We start from the raw sequence: 18,671 nt of genomic DNA, 5'->3' as shown, positions 1-18,671 counted from the left end.
CTAAAATTTCATAACATTATATATATATATATTATATATATGTATATATATAATATATATATGTGTGTGTTATGAAATTTTAGGCATTTTTAAATTTAAGAGATAAGGACAAACATCAGACAGTGTGTCAACCATTTATGGCAAATACTTTAATTTAACGAATTAATTTACATTTTCAGTCAGAACATCTGTTATATTAAAATACAATACCACATTTTCTTGATTGATAAAAACTTTGTTTTTTACTTGTGCTAGCTTTGGTATTTCTTGAAGTATATAGTTCAGGACAACAATCATTCGTACCATGGTATTACCATCTGATACCAGCACAGTATTTTGTCATAAAAGAGCGGGAACACTATTTTTTTTACATCTGACTGCTACTGATATTATGACATGTATGAAAATGACAGATAACAGATGATTTAAAAAATATATATATCTGGAATATATCTGGATGGTTTTGGTCACTTTTAGTGTTTTTTTTTTGCCCTGAGCCCTGGTTAATTTCTGACTGTGGTATAAATGCATGGGCCTGTGTGCAGGAGTGTAGCAGGAAGCAATCACAGGCTGATGGAGGAGCTGGCAGACCCTTCACGGGTCAGTGTGTGCAGTAATGACTCCATCACTGATTCCATCAGCATCACATACAGGAATTCCCTGTCAGGCCACATCACAGGATTGATCTCGTATCCCGTGTTCTTTCAAAAGACACACTGAGACGTAATCTTTGACTAACCTATCCTCTCTGCACACAAGCACACACTTTTTTAAGTGCAGAAAACTTTGCATCTCATTTCTTTCAAGCTGATCAAGAATCTGACTCATTTACGTCAACAGAAGACTGAGCTGTATTCAGCTGTTGAATGTTAGTGTATAGTACCGATCATTTACTTGGGCAGAATACAGCAATGATGTAACATTTCTTACTTGAGTTTCATGTTTTCCCCACTATTATCTTGGAAAACATGATTTTGTCTTTAAAATAAACTGTATGCAATGACCTTAAAACCTAAACCTAAACTAATTTAACGATATTCTTCTGATTTGATTCTTTTGTGGTTTGTTATGTAGCTGTTCAGATATATTTTTCTGGTTGGACACTTTTACTTCCTATGCTGATAATAATAATAATAACAACAACAACAACAAAATGAAGTACAGAACACTTTGAACAATAATGCTAATTGTGTAAAAAATGTAAATCTTTTTTTTTTTTTTTTTTTTTTATAAAGTTGCTCAATATAGAAATAGTTGATTTGATAATATACAGTAGATATGCTTATATCACTTAATCCACACTTATGTTTTATTTGTAGTTTTTCATTAAGCATTCATTAATCCATAATACATACAAGTCTGATTTATGTGGGTTACAATTTAACAGTTGTTAGTGTAGTGATAGTCACTATTTTTAATAGGCTATATTTTAAATGGAATATATATATATATATATATATATATATATATATATATATATATTAACTCAGTTTAAAAATTAAATTGGCTATTATTTTTGGAAAGGATAACAGGATTGAAAACCCCCCAAAACGAATTTATGTCACAAAGCTGCATTAATGTTCAGATGACATCCATATACAATGAGCTGTGTGTGAGTATTCTCACTTCTCTAGTGTGCTTCTTCTTGGATAGCGGCCAATGAACTCATCCCAGCTCTTCCTGCATGTCCGCACAATCCACTCGTGTTCTTCGTCGTCTATAAGGGCAGAAAATACATATTTCACTCATTCTGATAAGGAAAAAATGTTTTCTAGATTTATAATAAAATTATGAAGTCTGCATGCATATAGCACACTTGTAGGCTGAATGAGAAACGTGGTGTTTTTTTCTTTCTGATTGTTTGGTCAAAAATCGAGCTCCAAAAGGCATGTGTCAAACTCATTCATATGCGGTTACAGGCAATTTACATTTTTTACGTGCAGGATTAAGACAACAATTATGAAAATTCGCTCTCAGCAGCCTACTTCACGCGACAATCAATCACTCCCTTTTTTCTTTCCCTTCCCAGAGATGATTCCGCAACCAAAAACAGTGGATAATATACTGCTTTTTTAAATGGTTAAAACTGAAAGGAGTTGCTAATTGCGGAGCGCGAGGTAGTTCTGCTGCTGGTGCTGAATGTGAGCGCGCAGCTGCACGCACTTGAGCGCTCACCCCCATGAACGTGGCGAACTGGGCCCATTGTTGAGAACAGGTCTTAAGCTCTCCTCTGATTGTCGATAATTGCACGCGATGGCCCTAAACGGCCTCTCCACGCGCCTCCCGCCACTTCTACCTGGTTCCCGCGCGCTGCAATTGAGACTTTTCCAGCACGCGACCGGTCCATTCTGCGACAGCTGCATGCTAACATCTCACTTTATTCAGTCGCTCCCACCTCACGCTCTCCACATGGAGGTCACACTCGAGAGGAACATTTCATCACTATTTTAAACCAATTAATACCTCCGCGGAAGCTACAACCAATGGCTGATGGACAGGGTCGGTCTACAATTACATTTCGGTAAATGGTCCGAGTTCGCACGGTTATATTTGCACGAAATTAGCACCTCAGTACTTATTGTTTGCCTGGCATTCATACACGTGCTAAATTCATAGGCTAATACAATCCTATTTCAGAGCAGACGTGTCACTCACATCAAATCTAGTGCAAATAAATTCTCCTCCGTATCAGTTGTCGAGGGCTTAAAGGGCTTGCAAACAGTTACTTTTGACATGCGATTTACATGACAATAGTGCTTCAAATTGAACTGCATAACAGGTAAGTCCATAGACGTCAAGCTTAGAAAAGCAAAGTGCTTATAATTCACCATACATTACATCAGTGTGAATACTTGGAAAACGCACAACAATGAAATGCATTTGGGCCTAAATATTGTTCCTGGAAAATTAGTTATCTTTCAACAAACCACAAGTCACTCTCTTGCATAAAAAAATTGTCTTGTGGGCCAATTCACAAATATAAGTCCTTATTGTCCATTTGTTTAGATGGGGTTCTCACGGTCATGGAAGAATACCAGGGAATTAAAAAAAATTAATGTAAGCTTTTGTTTTATAAAATATTTTTAAGTAAATCTCTTTGAGTGCAATCTCTATAAAATTATTTTAAAAAATCTGTGTCCAGTAACCACAAATGACTGGAATAGTCATTCATTCATAGGTCATTCACAATTGCACATTCATTGTGGGAACGCTGTTTAAAGAACTGTCTTAGCCCTCATACTTCCTAAAACTTTTGCTGAAATTCATCTCCTTGAATTTCCGTAACCCATATAACAATCTATTTGTTTTCATTACTAATGTTTAGTTTCTTTTTCTTGGCTTTTTATTCAGATTTTCCCCTTAATCAATTTATTCCTTTTTTGCCCTTGTCTTTTCTCTGAATCTTTTTTTTTATTTTATTTTTTTATGTGCTAGTATAATTTTTTTTTTTTTATTAATGAGAAAGTACAGTCACTTTTTTGGGCTTTTTTTTTAACTTCCCAACATTTGCTTTTTTTTTCTTTCTTAAACTTATTTTAGCTATATGCCTGTATTTTGTGCAAAATACAAAATGCCATTTTTTCTTAATTTTTCCTTCTCACTTTATTTGAGCCTCCTTTCCACATGTTCGCGTTGAGCCGTCATTCAGGTGGCCTATTAAATATGATACACAGTCCACGATCAAAGCCCAGGAGTCAGAAGGGAAGCAGTAATGGTACCTTGTTATGAGGTGTTTATCTTAATCCCTAAAATATAATCAAAAGGAAAAGTGTTTCCTTCCAAACAGAGCCGCACTTTATTAATGGATTTAGGATCTCTGTTTATTGTCTGAGATTATTCCAAGGCTCAAAGAGCTATGTGTGTGTATTCCCACCAGGTGGATGATCCTCTCCTGACAAGGTTTGATGTTACCTTAAAAAAAGAGGGGCTCAGGCCTTGGCTGTTTTCATTGGCGGTGGGATTTTTATACGTGAACCTTAATGGGTTAGTTCACCCAAAAATGAAAATGATCCCATAAAATTAAATTATCACCCTCAAGCCATCCTAGGTATGACATTCTTCTTTCAGTCAAACACAATCTGAGTTATTAAAAAATATTCTGGCTCTTCCAAGCTTTATAATGGGAGTGAATAACTGATATTTTGAAGCCCAAAAAGCACATCTATCCATCATAAAAGTAATCCATACGGCGTCAGGGGGTTAATAAAGGCCTTCTGAAGTGAAGGGTTGCATTTTTGTAAGAAAAATATCCATATTTGTTACTTTATAAACTAGAATCACTGGCTTCCATATGCGAGTCGATTCCGGCGGAAGAGTGAACTTTGCTTAAAGGGTTAGTTATTGACGAACTCAGAAGCACAGAGGATAGAGCTAAACATAACATAACACCAGTTACGAAATATAAGTCTAAAACTAGAATTTTTAAGGAGAAATGTCGGAGGAGCTTAAAGTCCCCGTGAACTGGAAGTTGCAAACGACTTTTCTCCAGTGTTGTGACGTATTTCCAAGTGAAATGGAATATTGAACAGAGGGCAGGGTTTTATTTTAGCGCTCCTCCTCTCCATCTCTTGCTCATAGCAGACTAACGGTCGGAGGGGAGTGGTTTAAGTGTTTTCAACCCAAATCGTCAAACTGATGTCATTAGAGAAGGGGCACCGTTGCAGAGGGGAGGAGCATTTTCAGATTTTGATAAAACATTACGAAACAAAACAATTTTTTTGTGTGGATTGACTTGCACAGATGAATTGTTCACCACAGAACTAGCAATTTGAGCTAACAAAATAAACAAGGTCAATTTTGATTTACTTTAAGTTTGTTGACCAGCCCTATTTGTTTTAACCATGAGAGGCATCTACTCTCACCTAGCTTACGCTATTCCTACATCCTACGTCATACACCGGAACTCGACTCTCTTGTAAACTGGCGAACGAAGTTACCGGAAGCTAGTGATTATAGTCTATAAAGTTATAAATATGGATGTTTTTCTTACAAAAATGCATCGCTTCGATTCAGAAGGCCTTTATTAACTCCCTGGAGCCGTATGGATTACTTTTATGATGGATGGATGTGCTTTTTTGGGCTTAATAATATCGGTTACTATTCACTCCCATTATAAAACTTGGAAGAGCCAGAGTATATTTTAATTTAACTCTGATTGTGTTTGTCTGAAAGAAGAAAGTCATATACACCTAGGATGGCTTGAGGGTGAGTAAATTATGAGATAATTTTAATTTTTGGGTGAACTAACCCTTTAAGCAATTATCACAGAAGCAGGAGACCATTGCAAACCGAATGGCAGTAAAGCTTCTGGCTCAAGTAAAGTTATGTCTTACCAAGGAACAGACGCTAAAGTAAGAAAAAAGTCAATAGTAGTATTGTTTAAAAAGCATTATCACACTCAAATCCCCAAATATTTAACAGGATAAAGCAACATATTTGCTAAGCCAAGAATTACTGTTTCTCTGTTACTATTGTTTGTTCTAAATTAACTATTCAGAACTTAACTTGTCCTGCGCCAGACATGAATGATTTGCCTGGCAGACAATAGACAGCTAAAAACTCCCAAAGACTTGCGCTGAACAAGGGATCTGAGTCATTTCTAGAGACAACAATGAAATTTGGGGATGGAATCATTTTACTTGGAATAATAAGTAACCACCTATTAACCACATAGCAATGCACTAAAAAACACCCAAAATATCAACCTTACAGCAACCCCCTGCATGGGCAATCACCACTCAGAAACCTACAAGTCACTTTTAATACTATGCAAAGTTTATTTTCATAGAACTAAAAGTGACTTGTAGTTTTCTGAGTGGTGATATATGGTGAAATATGGTCTATATATTAGTATGTCTTGACAGGTAAATCAAATTTAATTACTGTAAATGGAGTGTATCAACCCCCTTGCTCATTTACACACAGTGTTATTAAAGCTGGTTGTAAACAGGATTTCCAGTCCCATCCTAAACCAAATGCCTGCCTCCTACTGCCTGCTTGGCTTCAGGTTTACTGCAACCTGGAAACCCTATGTAGTCCCTAAAGCTTCTAATCCTGCTCTGCTAGGCAAGGCTTATTACAAACGTTTTTTGTGTAATGACAGGGGCTTTAGTGACGCCCCCACTCATGTTTCAAAGCCTTTCCAGCCAGGAAGGAAACAGAGGAATCCTCCCATGTTCTTACAGCAGTCTTTCAGGCAAACCTTGTCCTACCCTCCTCTCCAAGAATCTTATAATGGAGACAAGTAGGTGTTTCATTTTGGAATTATTTGAGTATTGTAATTAAAACTATTTTTACATTTTCCGAAGCAAACATGAGTTTTGCTTGCCTGTGCAAAAGATGCCACCATGATTCAAGGGTGTTCTGGGTGGTTGCTAGTTGGTTACTTTTTTGGTCCAAGTCAAAAGTGCCCACCTCCTAAGTCTCTGTGCTGTCCTGATCCCTATGGTTCAGGTCCCCTCTTTTAATTCAGATGAAAACTCTAAGTCAGATACACAACTTTAAAAAACTGGGTATCATACACTAAACGATTGAGGATCACACATACCGGACTTTCAAGTCATTCCCTAACACAACAAACTAATGCAGAAACATGTGCCACACTGACAGGAGATGCATGACAATAAAAACATACATGGATTTACAGGAACTGTCTGTAGTAGTGACTCTGTGTACTGAGTTATGAAAAAAAAAGAAAAAAGAAAAAAAAAAAAACTAGCCAAGCGCATTTGGATGCAGCCTTGGGTTGGTAGACATGGTAAGTAGGGTCTGTACAGATTTGCAGCATGAGATGAGGGAGTTGGAAGTCAGTGTAAAAGGTGTGTCATGCACTACAATATATGTTGTGAAATTTGGCTTAAAATATCAAATATGTTTGATATCCACAGACTTAATGGAATCATAGTCTGAAGCAAAAAAATTTAGAGTGTGTTCCCATCATACAGTACGCAGTTTTCTATAATAACTCCGGCAGCCTAAAATCTTCAGACTGGCTCTGACATTTGGCAACTAGCATTGACTCGTCCAGACTGAAAATCGGGGCAAAAATATGGACAAAAGTCAAGAAGTATATTCCAGCCTTAGAAAAGAAACAGCATACTTCCCCTCAACAAGCTGCAAGATTTGAGGTATAATTCATCTCCGCAACAGAAGCGGTTACAAGCCAATGTTGAATACTTGGGGTTAGAGGTTTAAAACAGACAATATTAAAACAGCAAATACCACTAACTATGTATTTACTTGTTATTTTGGTCATTTAAATGTTTTTTTGTTTTTGTTTTTTTTGTTTTTTGGTCATATAATTTTCCCTTTTTTGAAAAGACAAACATATGGCTTAAACTTTGCTTGGAGTATACAGTTACTGTGCTTTTGTGTGCTTGGATTGAAGACAAAGAGGAGGAGAAGCTGGTCAACTGGGGCAGAGCAGGACATATGGAGGAGACTCAGTCTGCCTTGTGCCCATCTCAAGGGGCAGTCCTACATGAAATGCCAGCAACCGCTGCTTGTAATAACCTACTCTCCCTGACTTCAAATGACCAATGTGTTGGGATTCTTCAGGGCTTCCTCCCATCTGCTTTTCTCGTGCTGTCCAACCAGCTTCAGAGTTGGCCTGCAGCCTGGGCATTTCCGCAGGCCTTCCTGTCCAGCTTGGGCTGCTGCTGCCTGGGATTGCCACCCCCCATCACGCCTGCCTCCAGGATCCTACTGTTACTCTGCCCCACAGCTGTAGCGGGACTTGTCCCTCTTTCCTCTCCTCCCAAAAACATCCTCCCGCAGGGAATGTGGTTCCTCTTCGTTTGCCTCTTCAGTGTCTGCGCCCTCTGTGATCCTCCATCCTGGAGGGAAGCTACTGGCAATAAATTCTGTCTTCACACCCATTTTGACAAATGTACCGTCACCTCCAGGTGATAAAAATAAATCTATAGGATGTACAATATTCCATATTATAAGACATTCCAACGTAAGAGTTGTCATTGATTTAAAGGCCAGATGTACATTTGAGTGGGAATTCCGCTATGAAGTCTATGTTAATCTCTCCATCCCTACTCCATGAGACTTAGACGTCATGCTTAATTGCCACTGGTTGGACAAACAACAACAATGAATGTCATACAGGTTTGGAAAGACATGAGGTTGAGGAAATAAAGATAGAATCATAGGCAGAGCGTGTGTAAGGCTGGGCAAGCCTTCCCCTGGCCACGGACCTTAGATTAGCATGGAATTTTCTCACTCAAACCTCTGACTGGAAGAACTGCCCATAACTGCTGGTCTAGGATCCATTTTCTCCGTAATAATAGCATATTGGCGAAACAGATTTGGTGTTTGCCCTCTTAGGAGCATCAAAGGTTTCTATCTACAACATGTTTTGCAGCGTTGAGCAATGTAGCCAATCACAAACATATCTGTTGATTTCTTTAAATTAGAATCCACTCACCGCTCAAAACGTTTTTGTCTAGTGCTGAGTTGTGCACTCTTGCAAATCCTAGAAAGTTAATTTACAACAAACAAAGTATAGACATTATCCCCCGGTTTCACAGACAAGGCTTAAACTAGTCCTAGACTAAAATGTATGGTTGAGCTGAAGGCAACTTGTACTGACATATCTTAAAATATGTCAGTGCCATTGTTTTGTCTCAAGATGCACACCAGTAATGTTTTTTTCAAGTCTACGTTTATAAAAGTTACTTAAATATCCTAATTGAAATAAGGCCTAATCCTGGCTTAGGCTAAGCCCTGTCTGTGAAACCGGGCCTATGTAGGCTAAATAAAAGATTCAATGTGCAATCAGCTTCATTGATTATTTTGTGAGATTGCAATGAATTGAGATGAGCAACAACTTTTTAGTGATAATAAAGGGGGCGCTCGATATATAATCCATTCAGAATTTGAATAAAACTTTTGTTTTGTAAGGCAATAGTTATTTATTATTCAAATTTGCTGCTATGCCAAATCACGCATGGTATACAGTATGCTTGTTTTTCTGTTCAAATTATAGTGGTTTGCGAACGTAGCCGCTTTAATAACAAATAATGTATCTGGAGCATTTATACTGGGATATGTAGGTTGTTGCTAGGCTACATGTAACTTCAAACTATTTTCATGACATTCTATGTAAATGTGTTTTTAAAGAGGAAGCATATCTAGCCTTACTCTGGAGTTGGTTCACTCTCCGCCTATAGATAGAATCTTTATTTTTATGGAAACTATCCCTATGCAGGCTGAGCCAATGTTGCTAGGTTGATCAGTCACAACTGGTAACTACGACTTACGTGATATATCCACTTTATTGTAAGTGGCTTTGGTTAGAAAGCTTCTACTTAGAACATGAATGTAAATGCAAATGAAGTCTGTGATGTGGACTCTTGTAGAAGCGGGTGGGCTTTGGCTCTGGGAGTCATAACCAGGATGTGGTTTAATGTGACAGGTCTGCGCTCTTGTGTAAGTCTTGGTCTCTGATGTTTGCTCTCACTTTCCAGCCGCATGTGGTAAGGATGTAATCCCAGAGGCCTGGAAATGATCTGATCTGAAGACTGAACACACCACACTCAGACGCAGAAGTGACAGTGTGTTTGCAAACCCTGAATAGAGGCATGGAGTGACTGACACATGGAAATGTGTATGAATATGTAGTTACACAAATAACTGTCCAATATGAACACATAAATACACGTATCAGTGTTCTTAAGTTCATAACTTGGAAGTCAAATATCACAGCACTGAGAATGCGCTAAGCTCAGATATTTTTTTTACAATATCAATATTCTTAACAATGTAGTTGGCCTATCAGAATCCATCCTGCTTTAAAGAACTTGAGGATTTAAAGCAGCAGATGACAAAAATGCAGTGTGCTTACAATAAGCAAAATGTTATAATCCGCTGGTGTGAACGCTAATAAAGTTATCATTATAGTTATCTTTATAGTTATCGAATGATGAATGGTGGTTGTTCCAATTTTATGAAAATCTGCAGTGCTTTTTGCTGAAAAATCTGTGTGGGCCTGATGGCGACACACAAGGAAGACAGAAAAAACTGCTCAAAGACAACTTTAATTTGCGTCACCATGTTTGCTACTATTCCTTTAGCACACACAGATTCTGTTTCCTAACAATATCAATAAACAGCTTCCAATTTACGTTATGTACTCTGCTTCGTAGAAGAAAATCTATGAGTTTTTCTCCATAAGTAACTCTTCTGACATCTGTTCAGGATGTGTCTGTCTTCCTATGTTATAGTAGCTGTAGATGTATGAAATAGACATGCAAGCTCACAATCAGACTGTGACGAAAGGTGGGGCTGCAGATCGTGTTGCATGTGTTTGCTCTAGACAGTGTTTACCAAATTATACATCTCACAATACTGGAAAATACAGCAAACTGCCAAATAATTCCCATGCAATGTTCTAAATACAGATACCTGGACTAGGAAAAAAATTGTGTAACAGCCAAAGATGCAAGTCTGACACATGTGTAGACCAGTAATTAAAAAACCGTGCAGATGGAATACAAGAACACATCCCCTGCAAACTGATATAGTTTTCAATGTCACTTTCTTTTACTTATTTCTTCAATGAAAATAAACTGAATATGGAAAATGGAATATTGATACTTACTGCAGATGAACCCAAGTAAAACTAGCTAATGTAACTATCCATTGCTCTTAAATTGTCCTTCAAAGAGCAACATGACATGCTAATTTGGCTAAAAACTATCCTTCTGGGTTATGTTAATGCACATTAACACATATGACTGGTTAGGTTTTATGCAATTGCACAAGCTAACACAGTATTCCATTATAGGTAACATTTATCAAATATAATTCCACCATTTGGTACTGATGGAAATAATCATATTTTCACAATAAACAAAGAATAATGTATCATGCACCTGCAAAAATAAATGATACTAATATATACTGTTCAAAAGTTTGGGGTCGGTAAGATAGTTTAATGTTTTTGAAAGAAGTCTCTTCTGCTCACCAACACTGCATTTATTTGATAAAAATTATTTTTATGTTATTATATTTGATAAAAGATATTATTACAATTTAAAATAACTGTCCTCTATTTTAATATATATTTTAAAATGTAATTTATTCCTGTTATGTCAAAGCTGATGATTTTGGTTGATTGATTGATTGACTGACTGACTGACTGACTGAATTATAAGTAGCTTGTAGCTTACCTAACACATACAAACATATGCACACATTCAAGAAAATAATTAGGGTAACATAGGGATTATTAATTCCACAACCTTGTCTAATCAGTGACGTAGCTTGGGGGATTCTGGCCTCCTATCTAAAAGGCTGACATAATGAATTCACCTCAAATCAGAGATCCCACGTCGGGCACTGGAAAATGTGTTTTACATTTTCCTTGAAAACAATTCAAATGACTACAGAACTGAGGCATGTCTGGCTAAGAGAAAAGACCTACAGATGAGTTATCTTATAATCTCACTGCTCAATCTTCAGCCCTACACTATCTACATGCATTTAGCTAATCCATTTACGCCACTCGAATGCTTGTGGCCTTATGTGTTCCAGGTGGAAAGACCAAACGCAAATGTTTACTAAAAGGTACTTCAGATCATGGACTGAGAAAAGGATTGGACTAAGAAATATATTGAGATTTTTTGGATTTCATGGAACATAGTGTAGGAAATTGTGAATGACTTGGTAGCACACATGGACACACACACACACAGAGAGAGAGAGAGAGAGAGAGAGAGAGAGAGAGAGACTAAAACTTGCTCTGGGACTGCATGACGCTTTCTCTTACCTGCGTTCCTGAGAAAATTGCCATCATAGTCTTTGATGACTCTGGTGTTGGGATCATAAAAGCCATCGCCACTGTCATAGCAACCATCAGGGATGAGCCGCGGGGGGTCTCGATCAGTTAACTGGGATTCTCCTATTCAAAGACAGGGCGAGAGTTGATTTTTTTCTTATATTTTTAAAGAATCGTGCTGCTTGGCTATAAATGACCCGACACAATAATTCCAGTAATTTCAGACCATACCTGCTGGTTTGAGGCCATTACACCTCTCAGAGTAGAACTGCCTGTCTTTGCCATCACAGTAATCCCAGTCAGTCTCTTTATACTCCAGGCCATCAGAAAATGTGTACTTTCCCTATATGCGTAACAAAAACATTTAATCCACATAAAGTATTTGGACACTCAAAATGTCATTGCATTAAATACAAAATATCAAAGCAAACGTCATCTGTGTTCAAATGCAATCATTAGATCACACAGGTGTCCTAGCAAAATAACCAAAGATGTAGTTCATAAGTGAGTGACGTGACACTGTTCATTCTCTCCCTCCATCTACCTTTTCCTGCCGGTACTGAGACTCACACCCACAACCTTTGGGTTACAAGTCTGACTCTCTAACCATTAGGTCACAACTGCCCCTATTATTTTATCATTGTAAAGTGTGCTTAACAACCAGAATATGTCACAATTCTCTTTGTCTTCATTCTGATCAGTATAGCTATTATTTTAACATTGTAAAGTGTGCTTATGCTATCTTTCTTTAAAATATTTTGCATATATGTATGTATATGTCTGATATTTTGTTAAATATCAAATATGTTGCTGTTGACATACTTGTACATTATTAACATTAGGAGGAGAAAAAGACCTGTTTGGATATTCCTTTCTCCCAAGTTCCCTCATATTTGCATCCATTGGGGAAATGCAGCACTCCTTTTCCATGGAACATGCCGTCTTTCATCTCTCCGACATATCTAGTGCGAGTGGGAATTGTGTAGTCACCCATCCCCTCCATCCTTTTAAAGACAACATCATGAGAGGAAGTGAGATTGCGTGCCTCACTTATTACTTATCAAAATTATTGTATTGTTTATATTGCAAGAGTATTAGCTTATTGCATCAAGGAAAATGTATTACGTTATTGTTTTTGTTACTAGGAAAGTCATTTTTAAAATATGGTTACAAATGTCCCTTGTCATGAAAAATATTTAAAATATTCAGGAAGTCCCATATAAACTTCATAATTCCCATGCCTTACATTTTATTAAATCATATGAAATAGTTTCAGTTTATATTGTTTTGTACATTTCAAATATTTTAATGTACCAGGTACCTGAAAAATCTTAATCTGGTATATCATTTATGATATTTACAGTTATTTATTTATTAATGACTGTTTTATGAATGTGATATAATGCCTTTGTGATGACCTTTATGTGAGCAGCTTTGCTCGTGAACCACATAATCAGGAACTGGCAGCATCTTAAACACATCATACGTATAAAATATTACATAATACAAGTATATGGCATTCACATAGCCTAAAATTAGATTCAGTTTGGTAGTTCATATAAATCATATCAAATTAAGTTGTTTTACCTGCCATTTTTGTAATCTCCATCATAACTGCTACCCATGAACTCCATGTTGATACTGTTTCCATGGAAACACAACCGCGACTCTATTTGTAATGTTAAAAACGCTCCTCTGGGAGAGATGTAGCTGTCATGCATAAATAAAGTTATAGAATAAACGATATTTAATCATCTCTGAACTAGGAAAAGGTTTTGAAATCAGCAGAAAAGTAACTTTGCGTTGTGTTTGGAGCCAAGATGGCGTTACTGCGTCTCAGTTTCCACGAGCATGACGTTGTCTAAAGGCGCCTGTAATTTTTCGCGCATGCGCAGTCAACTGACCTTCTACTTGGGGCCTCGTCCTGCTGCCGACGAGGACATTGGGCTGCGTTGTAGTGTGAACTGTCAAATTCATTTTGGTTAGTTTTGGTGCAGTAAAATTCGCACCATGCCCGGTGTGGTTGAGATTCCGACGTTGCAGGAACTGAACGTCGAAGAGGTATGTCTGAAAGAATGAAAAACGCAACCAGTTGTTAACCTAAAGCTGCAGCAGTCGCACTGCTAAAGTTAACATGTAAATTTCATTTAAATGTGTTCCACTACTATTAAAGTGTATGCTGGTTAGTGAAGATCAGAAAGAAAGCAGGATTTTGAAAGAATTGGATAACTGATTTGTTGACTACATTGGTCTTTTTGTTTTTAGCAGTTTGCTAAGCGTGAGTGGTTTCATATTTTGTGGCACTGTATCTGTGTGTTCTTAAGGGTAACAACATAATGGGTAAAAACATTTTTCTTAGCAGGACTTAGCACTTTGGTTATTGGGTGAAATGACATGCTCAGTAATCTTATTATATCAAATTCAATACAACAGGACTGGAAAGAATCCTGACATTTTGCACAACTATACAGGATTTCTTTAATGTCATACATGTATTTTCTTTTTGCTGGGGAAAACAATGCATTCACTTAAAGTCAAATAATTGTCTACAATATGTGTATTCTCAGGACTTTGCTGTTTTCTGTGCAGGTCAATGTATCATCAGCTGTACTAAAGGCGGCTGCTCATCACTATGGCTCTCAATGTGACAAGCCCAACAAAGAGTTCATGCTGTGCCGCTGGGAGGAGAAGGACCCCAGAAAATGTATGAAAGAAGGGACAAAAGTCAATGAGTGTGCAGTCAACTTCTTCAGGTACTCAACACTTTCACTTCTTTGTCCTGATTTGGCTTCAGAATTGTTCAGATAGATAATGTTTAAAAAAACAAAAACAAATGAGCAATTCCTTCAGATTTTATTTCTCAGTATTTATCATTCTGATTTATTGGTGTAACCCATTCAGAGATGTTAAATAGAAGAATACAGAGGAGTATAAATGTGTGTGATTCTAATAATATACAGTAAATTTGTGATTTGAATTGTATTATTTGCATAAATGAAATGAGGTATTATAAAAAGAAATCAGTGCTAACATTCAAATGAGTCAAATGAGTTTTTTTTTTTTTTTTTTGTCAGGTAATTGTTCTTTGAGAAGTAGAGCTCACTGCTAGATAAACAAACAGGTGAATTGGCCCTCCACAAAGACCCGGCCCCTTTAAATACTGTTTCTATGTCTGACAAGCCATGGCGCTCTCATGTTCTCATGCAATGAAAAATGCATCGCGGAGCAAAGTGTACACTGACAACGAGACTGATCAGGTTACTTTTGGTATGGAACAAGTGTCATCTTTCAAATTTTGTCATTAGTAGGGGTGGGCGATATGACCAAATTCTTATTTCATGATATGAGAAATTTTATTTCATGATAACGATATATATCATGATATAGTTATTTTGTGTTATTTTATCTCATTTCTGTTATTAAAAATAAGAAAAAAGAAGCAAATTACGAACAATAGGACAAATACAATATAACAAAAATAAGAATTAAACAAATTAAGTTTTTCAGGTACAATAGGTTTTATTTAACATGTAGTTAGAATTAGTACAGAAATGTAATCAAACGTAAAGAGCAGTAAGTTATTTTCTCTTTGGCTTGATTCACATTAATGACACAGAGAGCAGAAGGTAGGTATATTAGGCTGCTGTCACTTTATATCCATTATACTGATACACATCTGGATTAGACCCAACTGTTTACTTTCACTTGAGACATAACCGTCTGTGTTTATGTGAATACTCCACACGATGGGCATTTTGACATAATTGCGTGTGTATTCGACCATTCAAGCACAATAAGATGTGAAAGAGAACTGAATTCGCAGTCGCACACCGAGAGACGCAGCTTTCTGTGGACACACTTACGCTGTGTGTCAGTCAGCGTGTGTACCACATTGAGTTCTTTTTCACTGCTTAATGTGCTTTAATAAAATTTTTCAACATCGAGCCTGTCCCAAATTTACGATTGCCTTCTGAGAGAGGCAGCTTTCTGTGCGCACACTTTGGCAGTATGCCAGTGAGCACGGGCACCGCACTGAGTTCCTCTTCAGGATAAATTGCACTTATAACTCTTTTTAAACATAAAGCACATCCTGCTCTGACGCAAAGCATGTCAGACTTTATATGCTTTACCAAATGCACGTTATTGAAAACCCAAACAAACCCAATACTAGATACTGAGTTTGTGTGGAGCAGCATTTACTGTCTGATATGCACTTCACCTACACGCATATAATTAATTAAACCCGCAGCGCATGTATTTGTTTAATTTAATCGCAGCCTTTGTGAATTCACAACAGCACTATGCCATGTCGTGATTTTTAAATGGTTTTAATACATCGCGCTTTAGGAAATGGTCTAATAATGCGGTTCATGGATTCTCATCCATAAAAAGCACCACTTCTGGTATTTTGTAAACTGCAATCGAGGATTTTTTAAAAATCAAGTACTCGAATTTAATCGAGGAATCGTGACAGCCCTACTCTGAAGTGTAAATAAATAGTGCTATATATTTATATACCGCGATATACATGATATAGCAAAATCTACAACAATATACATTTTATACCTCGGTAATGATATATATTGTCATACCGCCCAGCCCTAATTCAAGCAATAAATACTCTTTTGTGGCTCTTTAATGTGCCATGACAGATCGCTCTAGTACCTCAGCTCAAGCGGTACATCAGACGATCATCAGCACAAAATAAACATGAATGAACATCAGAAGATATGTTGTTTCAACCGCGGAAAGACGTCAGTACACACCATTTTTCAAGTTTAAGTCCACTGATGTTAATTTACTAACTCTGGTTTGCTTGTCTGGTTTGCTTGTCCAGACAAAATGGCAGAGTCTGTGTTATGATTGGTCAGATCACCTGTCAGTCAAACTCCTGGCAAAGGGTAGTCTTGTATTTTCATATTGTTATGCAACTGCACAGTGACATTATCTGTCATAAATGAGCAAGTGTATTAATGGATAAGCTTCTATAAATTCCAAAATATGACCATGGGGATGAGATGTATTCCTACAATATCAACATATGCAAGGTTATAGAATCAAAATCAATGTAAACGAAGGATATCTGTCTTTGCAGTATAGCAAATAATATATTGACCTGCCAAATTACAAGGTGCGACACAAGAAACGATGAGCAATGCTACATTTAGTAAACTAGCATTGTTCATTCCTGAAAAGTCATTGAACCAAAGTCTTGCACTTCATTTTTCTCAAACTTGAAACATTTACAAAAAAAGGTTATTCAGGAGTCATTGGATATTTTACAACAAAGGGCAACCATAAAAAGGATGCTGTCTGGAGAAGCTCTGTGAATGTCATGAAAATAAAAGGTATGCGTTTATGCTTTTCCATGTATAACTTGTGCAACAGAGCACACAAATAGAGAGGACTCGCCTTCACTGTTCTGATTGGCTGTCGTTTGCTTCACACATGCTTTTAGCATGGACAGAAAATGAGTCGTTGTGTTGTGGCTGGTTATGACATGTTGTAAACCCCACTATTTGCATGTAATTAGTTTTTAAAATCACATATTGTTTGGCCTACAGGCAGATAAAGGGAAACTGTGCCGAGTCCTTCACAGAGTACTGGACCTGTTTGGATTACTCTAACCTGGCTGAGCTGCGCCACTGCCGGAAGCAGCAGAAGGAGTTTGATAGCTGTGTGTTGGAGAAGCTGGGCTGGGAGAGGCCTGATCTAGGAGATCTGTCCAAAGTGGGTCAAAATATCCATTACTTTATTTTAAACCGATATTCCATGTCGTTTTGGTCTTCCTCCATATCCTGTACTTCATATTTTTGACCTCTCCCACAGGTGACAAAGGTGGCAACCTCTCGACCTGTGCCTGAAAACCCCTACCATTCAAGACCAAGACCTGAGCCTAACCCTCCAATTGAGGCTGAACTACAGCCATCCAAGCATGGCAGCCGCTTGTTCTTCTGGAACTGGTAAAAAAAGGGCCAATCGCTGTCCTATAAATATCATGTTCTCCTTCTCCATGCTCCTGACCAGAGACAGTGTGCCAGTGGTTGCGCTGTTATCCTAACGTATTGTGTAGAAATGTTAATAAATTTTGTTCACTCAAAACATGTTATCGAATTAAAAAAGATTTAATTTAAACTTGGCTTCAGGTTGCTTTTTGTGTACTTCATATAGTTTTGACTGTTAAGAATGTTCTGGGTTCAGTACAACTTGGGTTAGTTCACCCAAAAATGAAAATTCTGTCTTTATTTACTCACCCTCATGTCGTTCCAAACCCGTAAAACCTTTGTTCATCTTCAGAACACAAATGAAGATATTTTATTGAAATCTGAGATTTCTGTCCCTCTATCTATATAGTCCACATATAAACATTCATCTACACACACATCAGATATAGTAAAAGGAAGGTCGAGCGTGCTTGCTTGACGTGTGAAAACCAATGAGGTTCATTCTCATGTGTTACGCAGCACGTCTGAGACCCCACAAGAACCAATGAGGTTCATTCTCATGTGTTGCGCAGCACGTTTGAGCTTCTGCAAGAACCAATGAGGTTTGTTCTCATGTGTCAAGCAGGCGACAACAGTTGAGCTTCTGTTTATGTTTGCAGATCAATGTTTATATGTGAATAAAAGTAAATTAAATCTGTTCATCATATAAAGTGATCGTACTAAATTAATTGCCATGTTATGACTGCTATTAAGTTTCCACTATTATTAAAGATTTTTAATATATCTTTTTTTATATATTGAATACAGTTAGAGTTTTTAGCAAAAATACATTTTAAAAACCTGATATAGTTTACCATAAATTTTGAAAATAGCCACAGAAGTTGGCATGGTGTTAAAAAACACATTTTTAAACAAAAATGTTAAGCAGCCAAAACTTT

At 37.2% G+C, this 18,671-nt stretch overlaps 2 protein-coding genes across 2 annotated transcripts; one reads left to right on the top strand and one right to left on the bottom strand.

Annotated features, from left to right (window-relative positions):
• Window positions 1-139: 139 nt before the first annotated feature.
• On the bottom strand, window positions 140-13,634 carry morn5 (MORN repeat containing 5). The gene is made up of 5 exons (XM_051910682.1): window positions 13,376-13,634; window positions 12,645-12,792; window positions 12,020-12,131; window positions 11,780-11,911; window positions 140-1,717 (listed from the first exon to the last, which is right to left on the bottom strand). Exons 1-5 carry the CDS (start codon window positions 13,507-13,509, stop codon window positions 1,623-1,625), a joined length of 621 nt encoding a protein of 206 aa, XP_051766642.1. The 5' UTR covers window positions 13,510-13,634; the 3' UTR covers window positions 140-1,622.
• A 36-nt stretch (window positions 13,635-13,670) lies between these two features.
• Window positions 13,671-17,923, top strand: ndufa8 (NADH:ubiquinone oxidoreductase subunit A8). Its single transcript, XM_051910683.1, has 4 exons — window positions 13,671-13,849; window positions 14,378-14,541; window positions 17,353-17,518; window positions 17,618-17,923. Exons 1-4 carry the CDS (start codon window positions 13,799-13,801, stop codon window positions 17,753-17,755), a joined length of 519 nt encoding a protein of 172 aa, XP_051766643.1. The 5' UTR covers window positions 13,671-13,798; the 3' UTR covers window positions 17,756-17,923.
• The last annotated feature ends 748 nt before the right edge of the window (window positions 17,924-18,671 follow it).

Source organism: Ctenopharyngodon idella, chromosome 10 (genome assembly GCF_019924925.1).
Source record: "Ctenopharyngodon idella isolate HZGC_01 chromosome 10, HZGC01, whole genome shotgun sequence".
NCBI lineage: Eukaryota > Metazoa > Chordata > Actinopteri > Cypriniformes > Xenocyprididae > Ctenopharyngodon > Ctenopharyngodon idella.
This window is presented reverse-complemented; position numbering and strand designations above follow the sequence as displayed.

Excerpts from the sequence above, each read along its gene's own strand:
- ndufa8 (XM_051910683.1), top strand. The coding sequence starts at position 13,799 with ATGCCCGGTGTGGTTGAGATTCCGACGTTGCAGGAACTGAACGTCGAA. Across the intron at positions 13,850-14,377 it reads AGGAACTGAACGTCGAAGAG|GTCAATGTATCATCAGCTGT; the intron begins GTATGTCTGAAA and ends TTTTCTGTGCAG. Across the intron at positions 14,542-17,352 it reads TGTGCAGTCAACTTCTTCAG|GCAGATAAAGGGAAACTGTG; the intron begins GTACTCAACACT and ends TTTGGCCTACAG.
- morn5 (XM_051910682.1), bottom strand. The coding sequence starts at position 13,509 with ATGCATGACAGCTACATCTCTCCCAGAGGAGCGTTTTTAACATTACAA. Across the intron at positions 12,793-13,375 it reads GGAGATTACAAAAATGGCAG|GATGGAGGGGATGGGTGACT; the intron begins GTAAAACAACTT and ends TGTCTTTAAAAG. Across the intron at positions 1,718-11,779 it reads CAATTTTCTCAGGAACGCAG|ACGACGAAGAACACGAGTGG; the intron begins GTAAGAGAAAGC and ends CTGCCCTTATAG.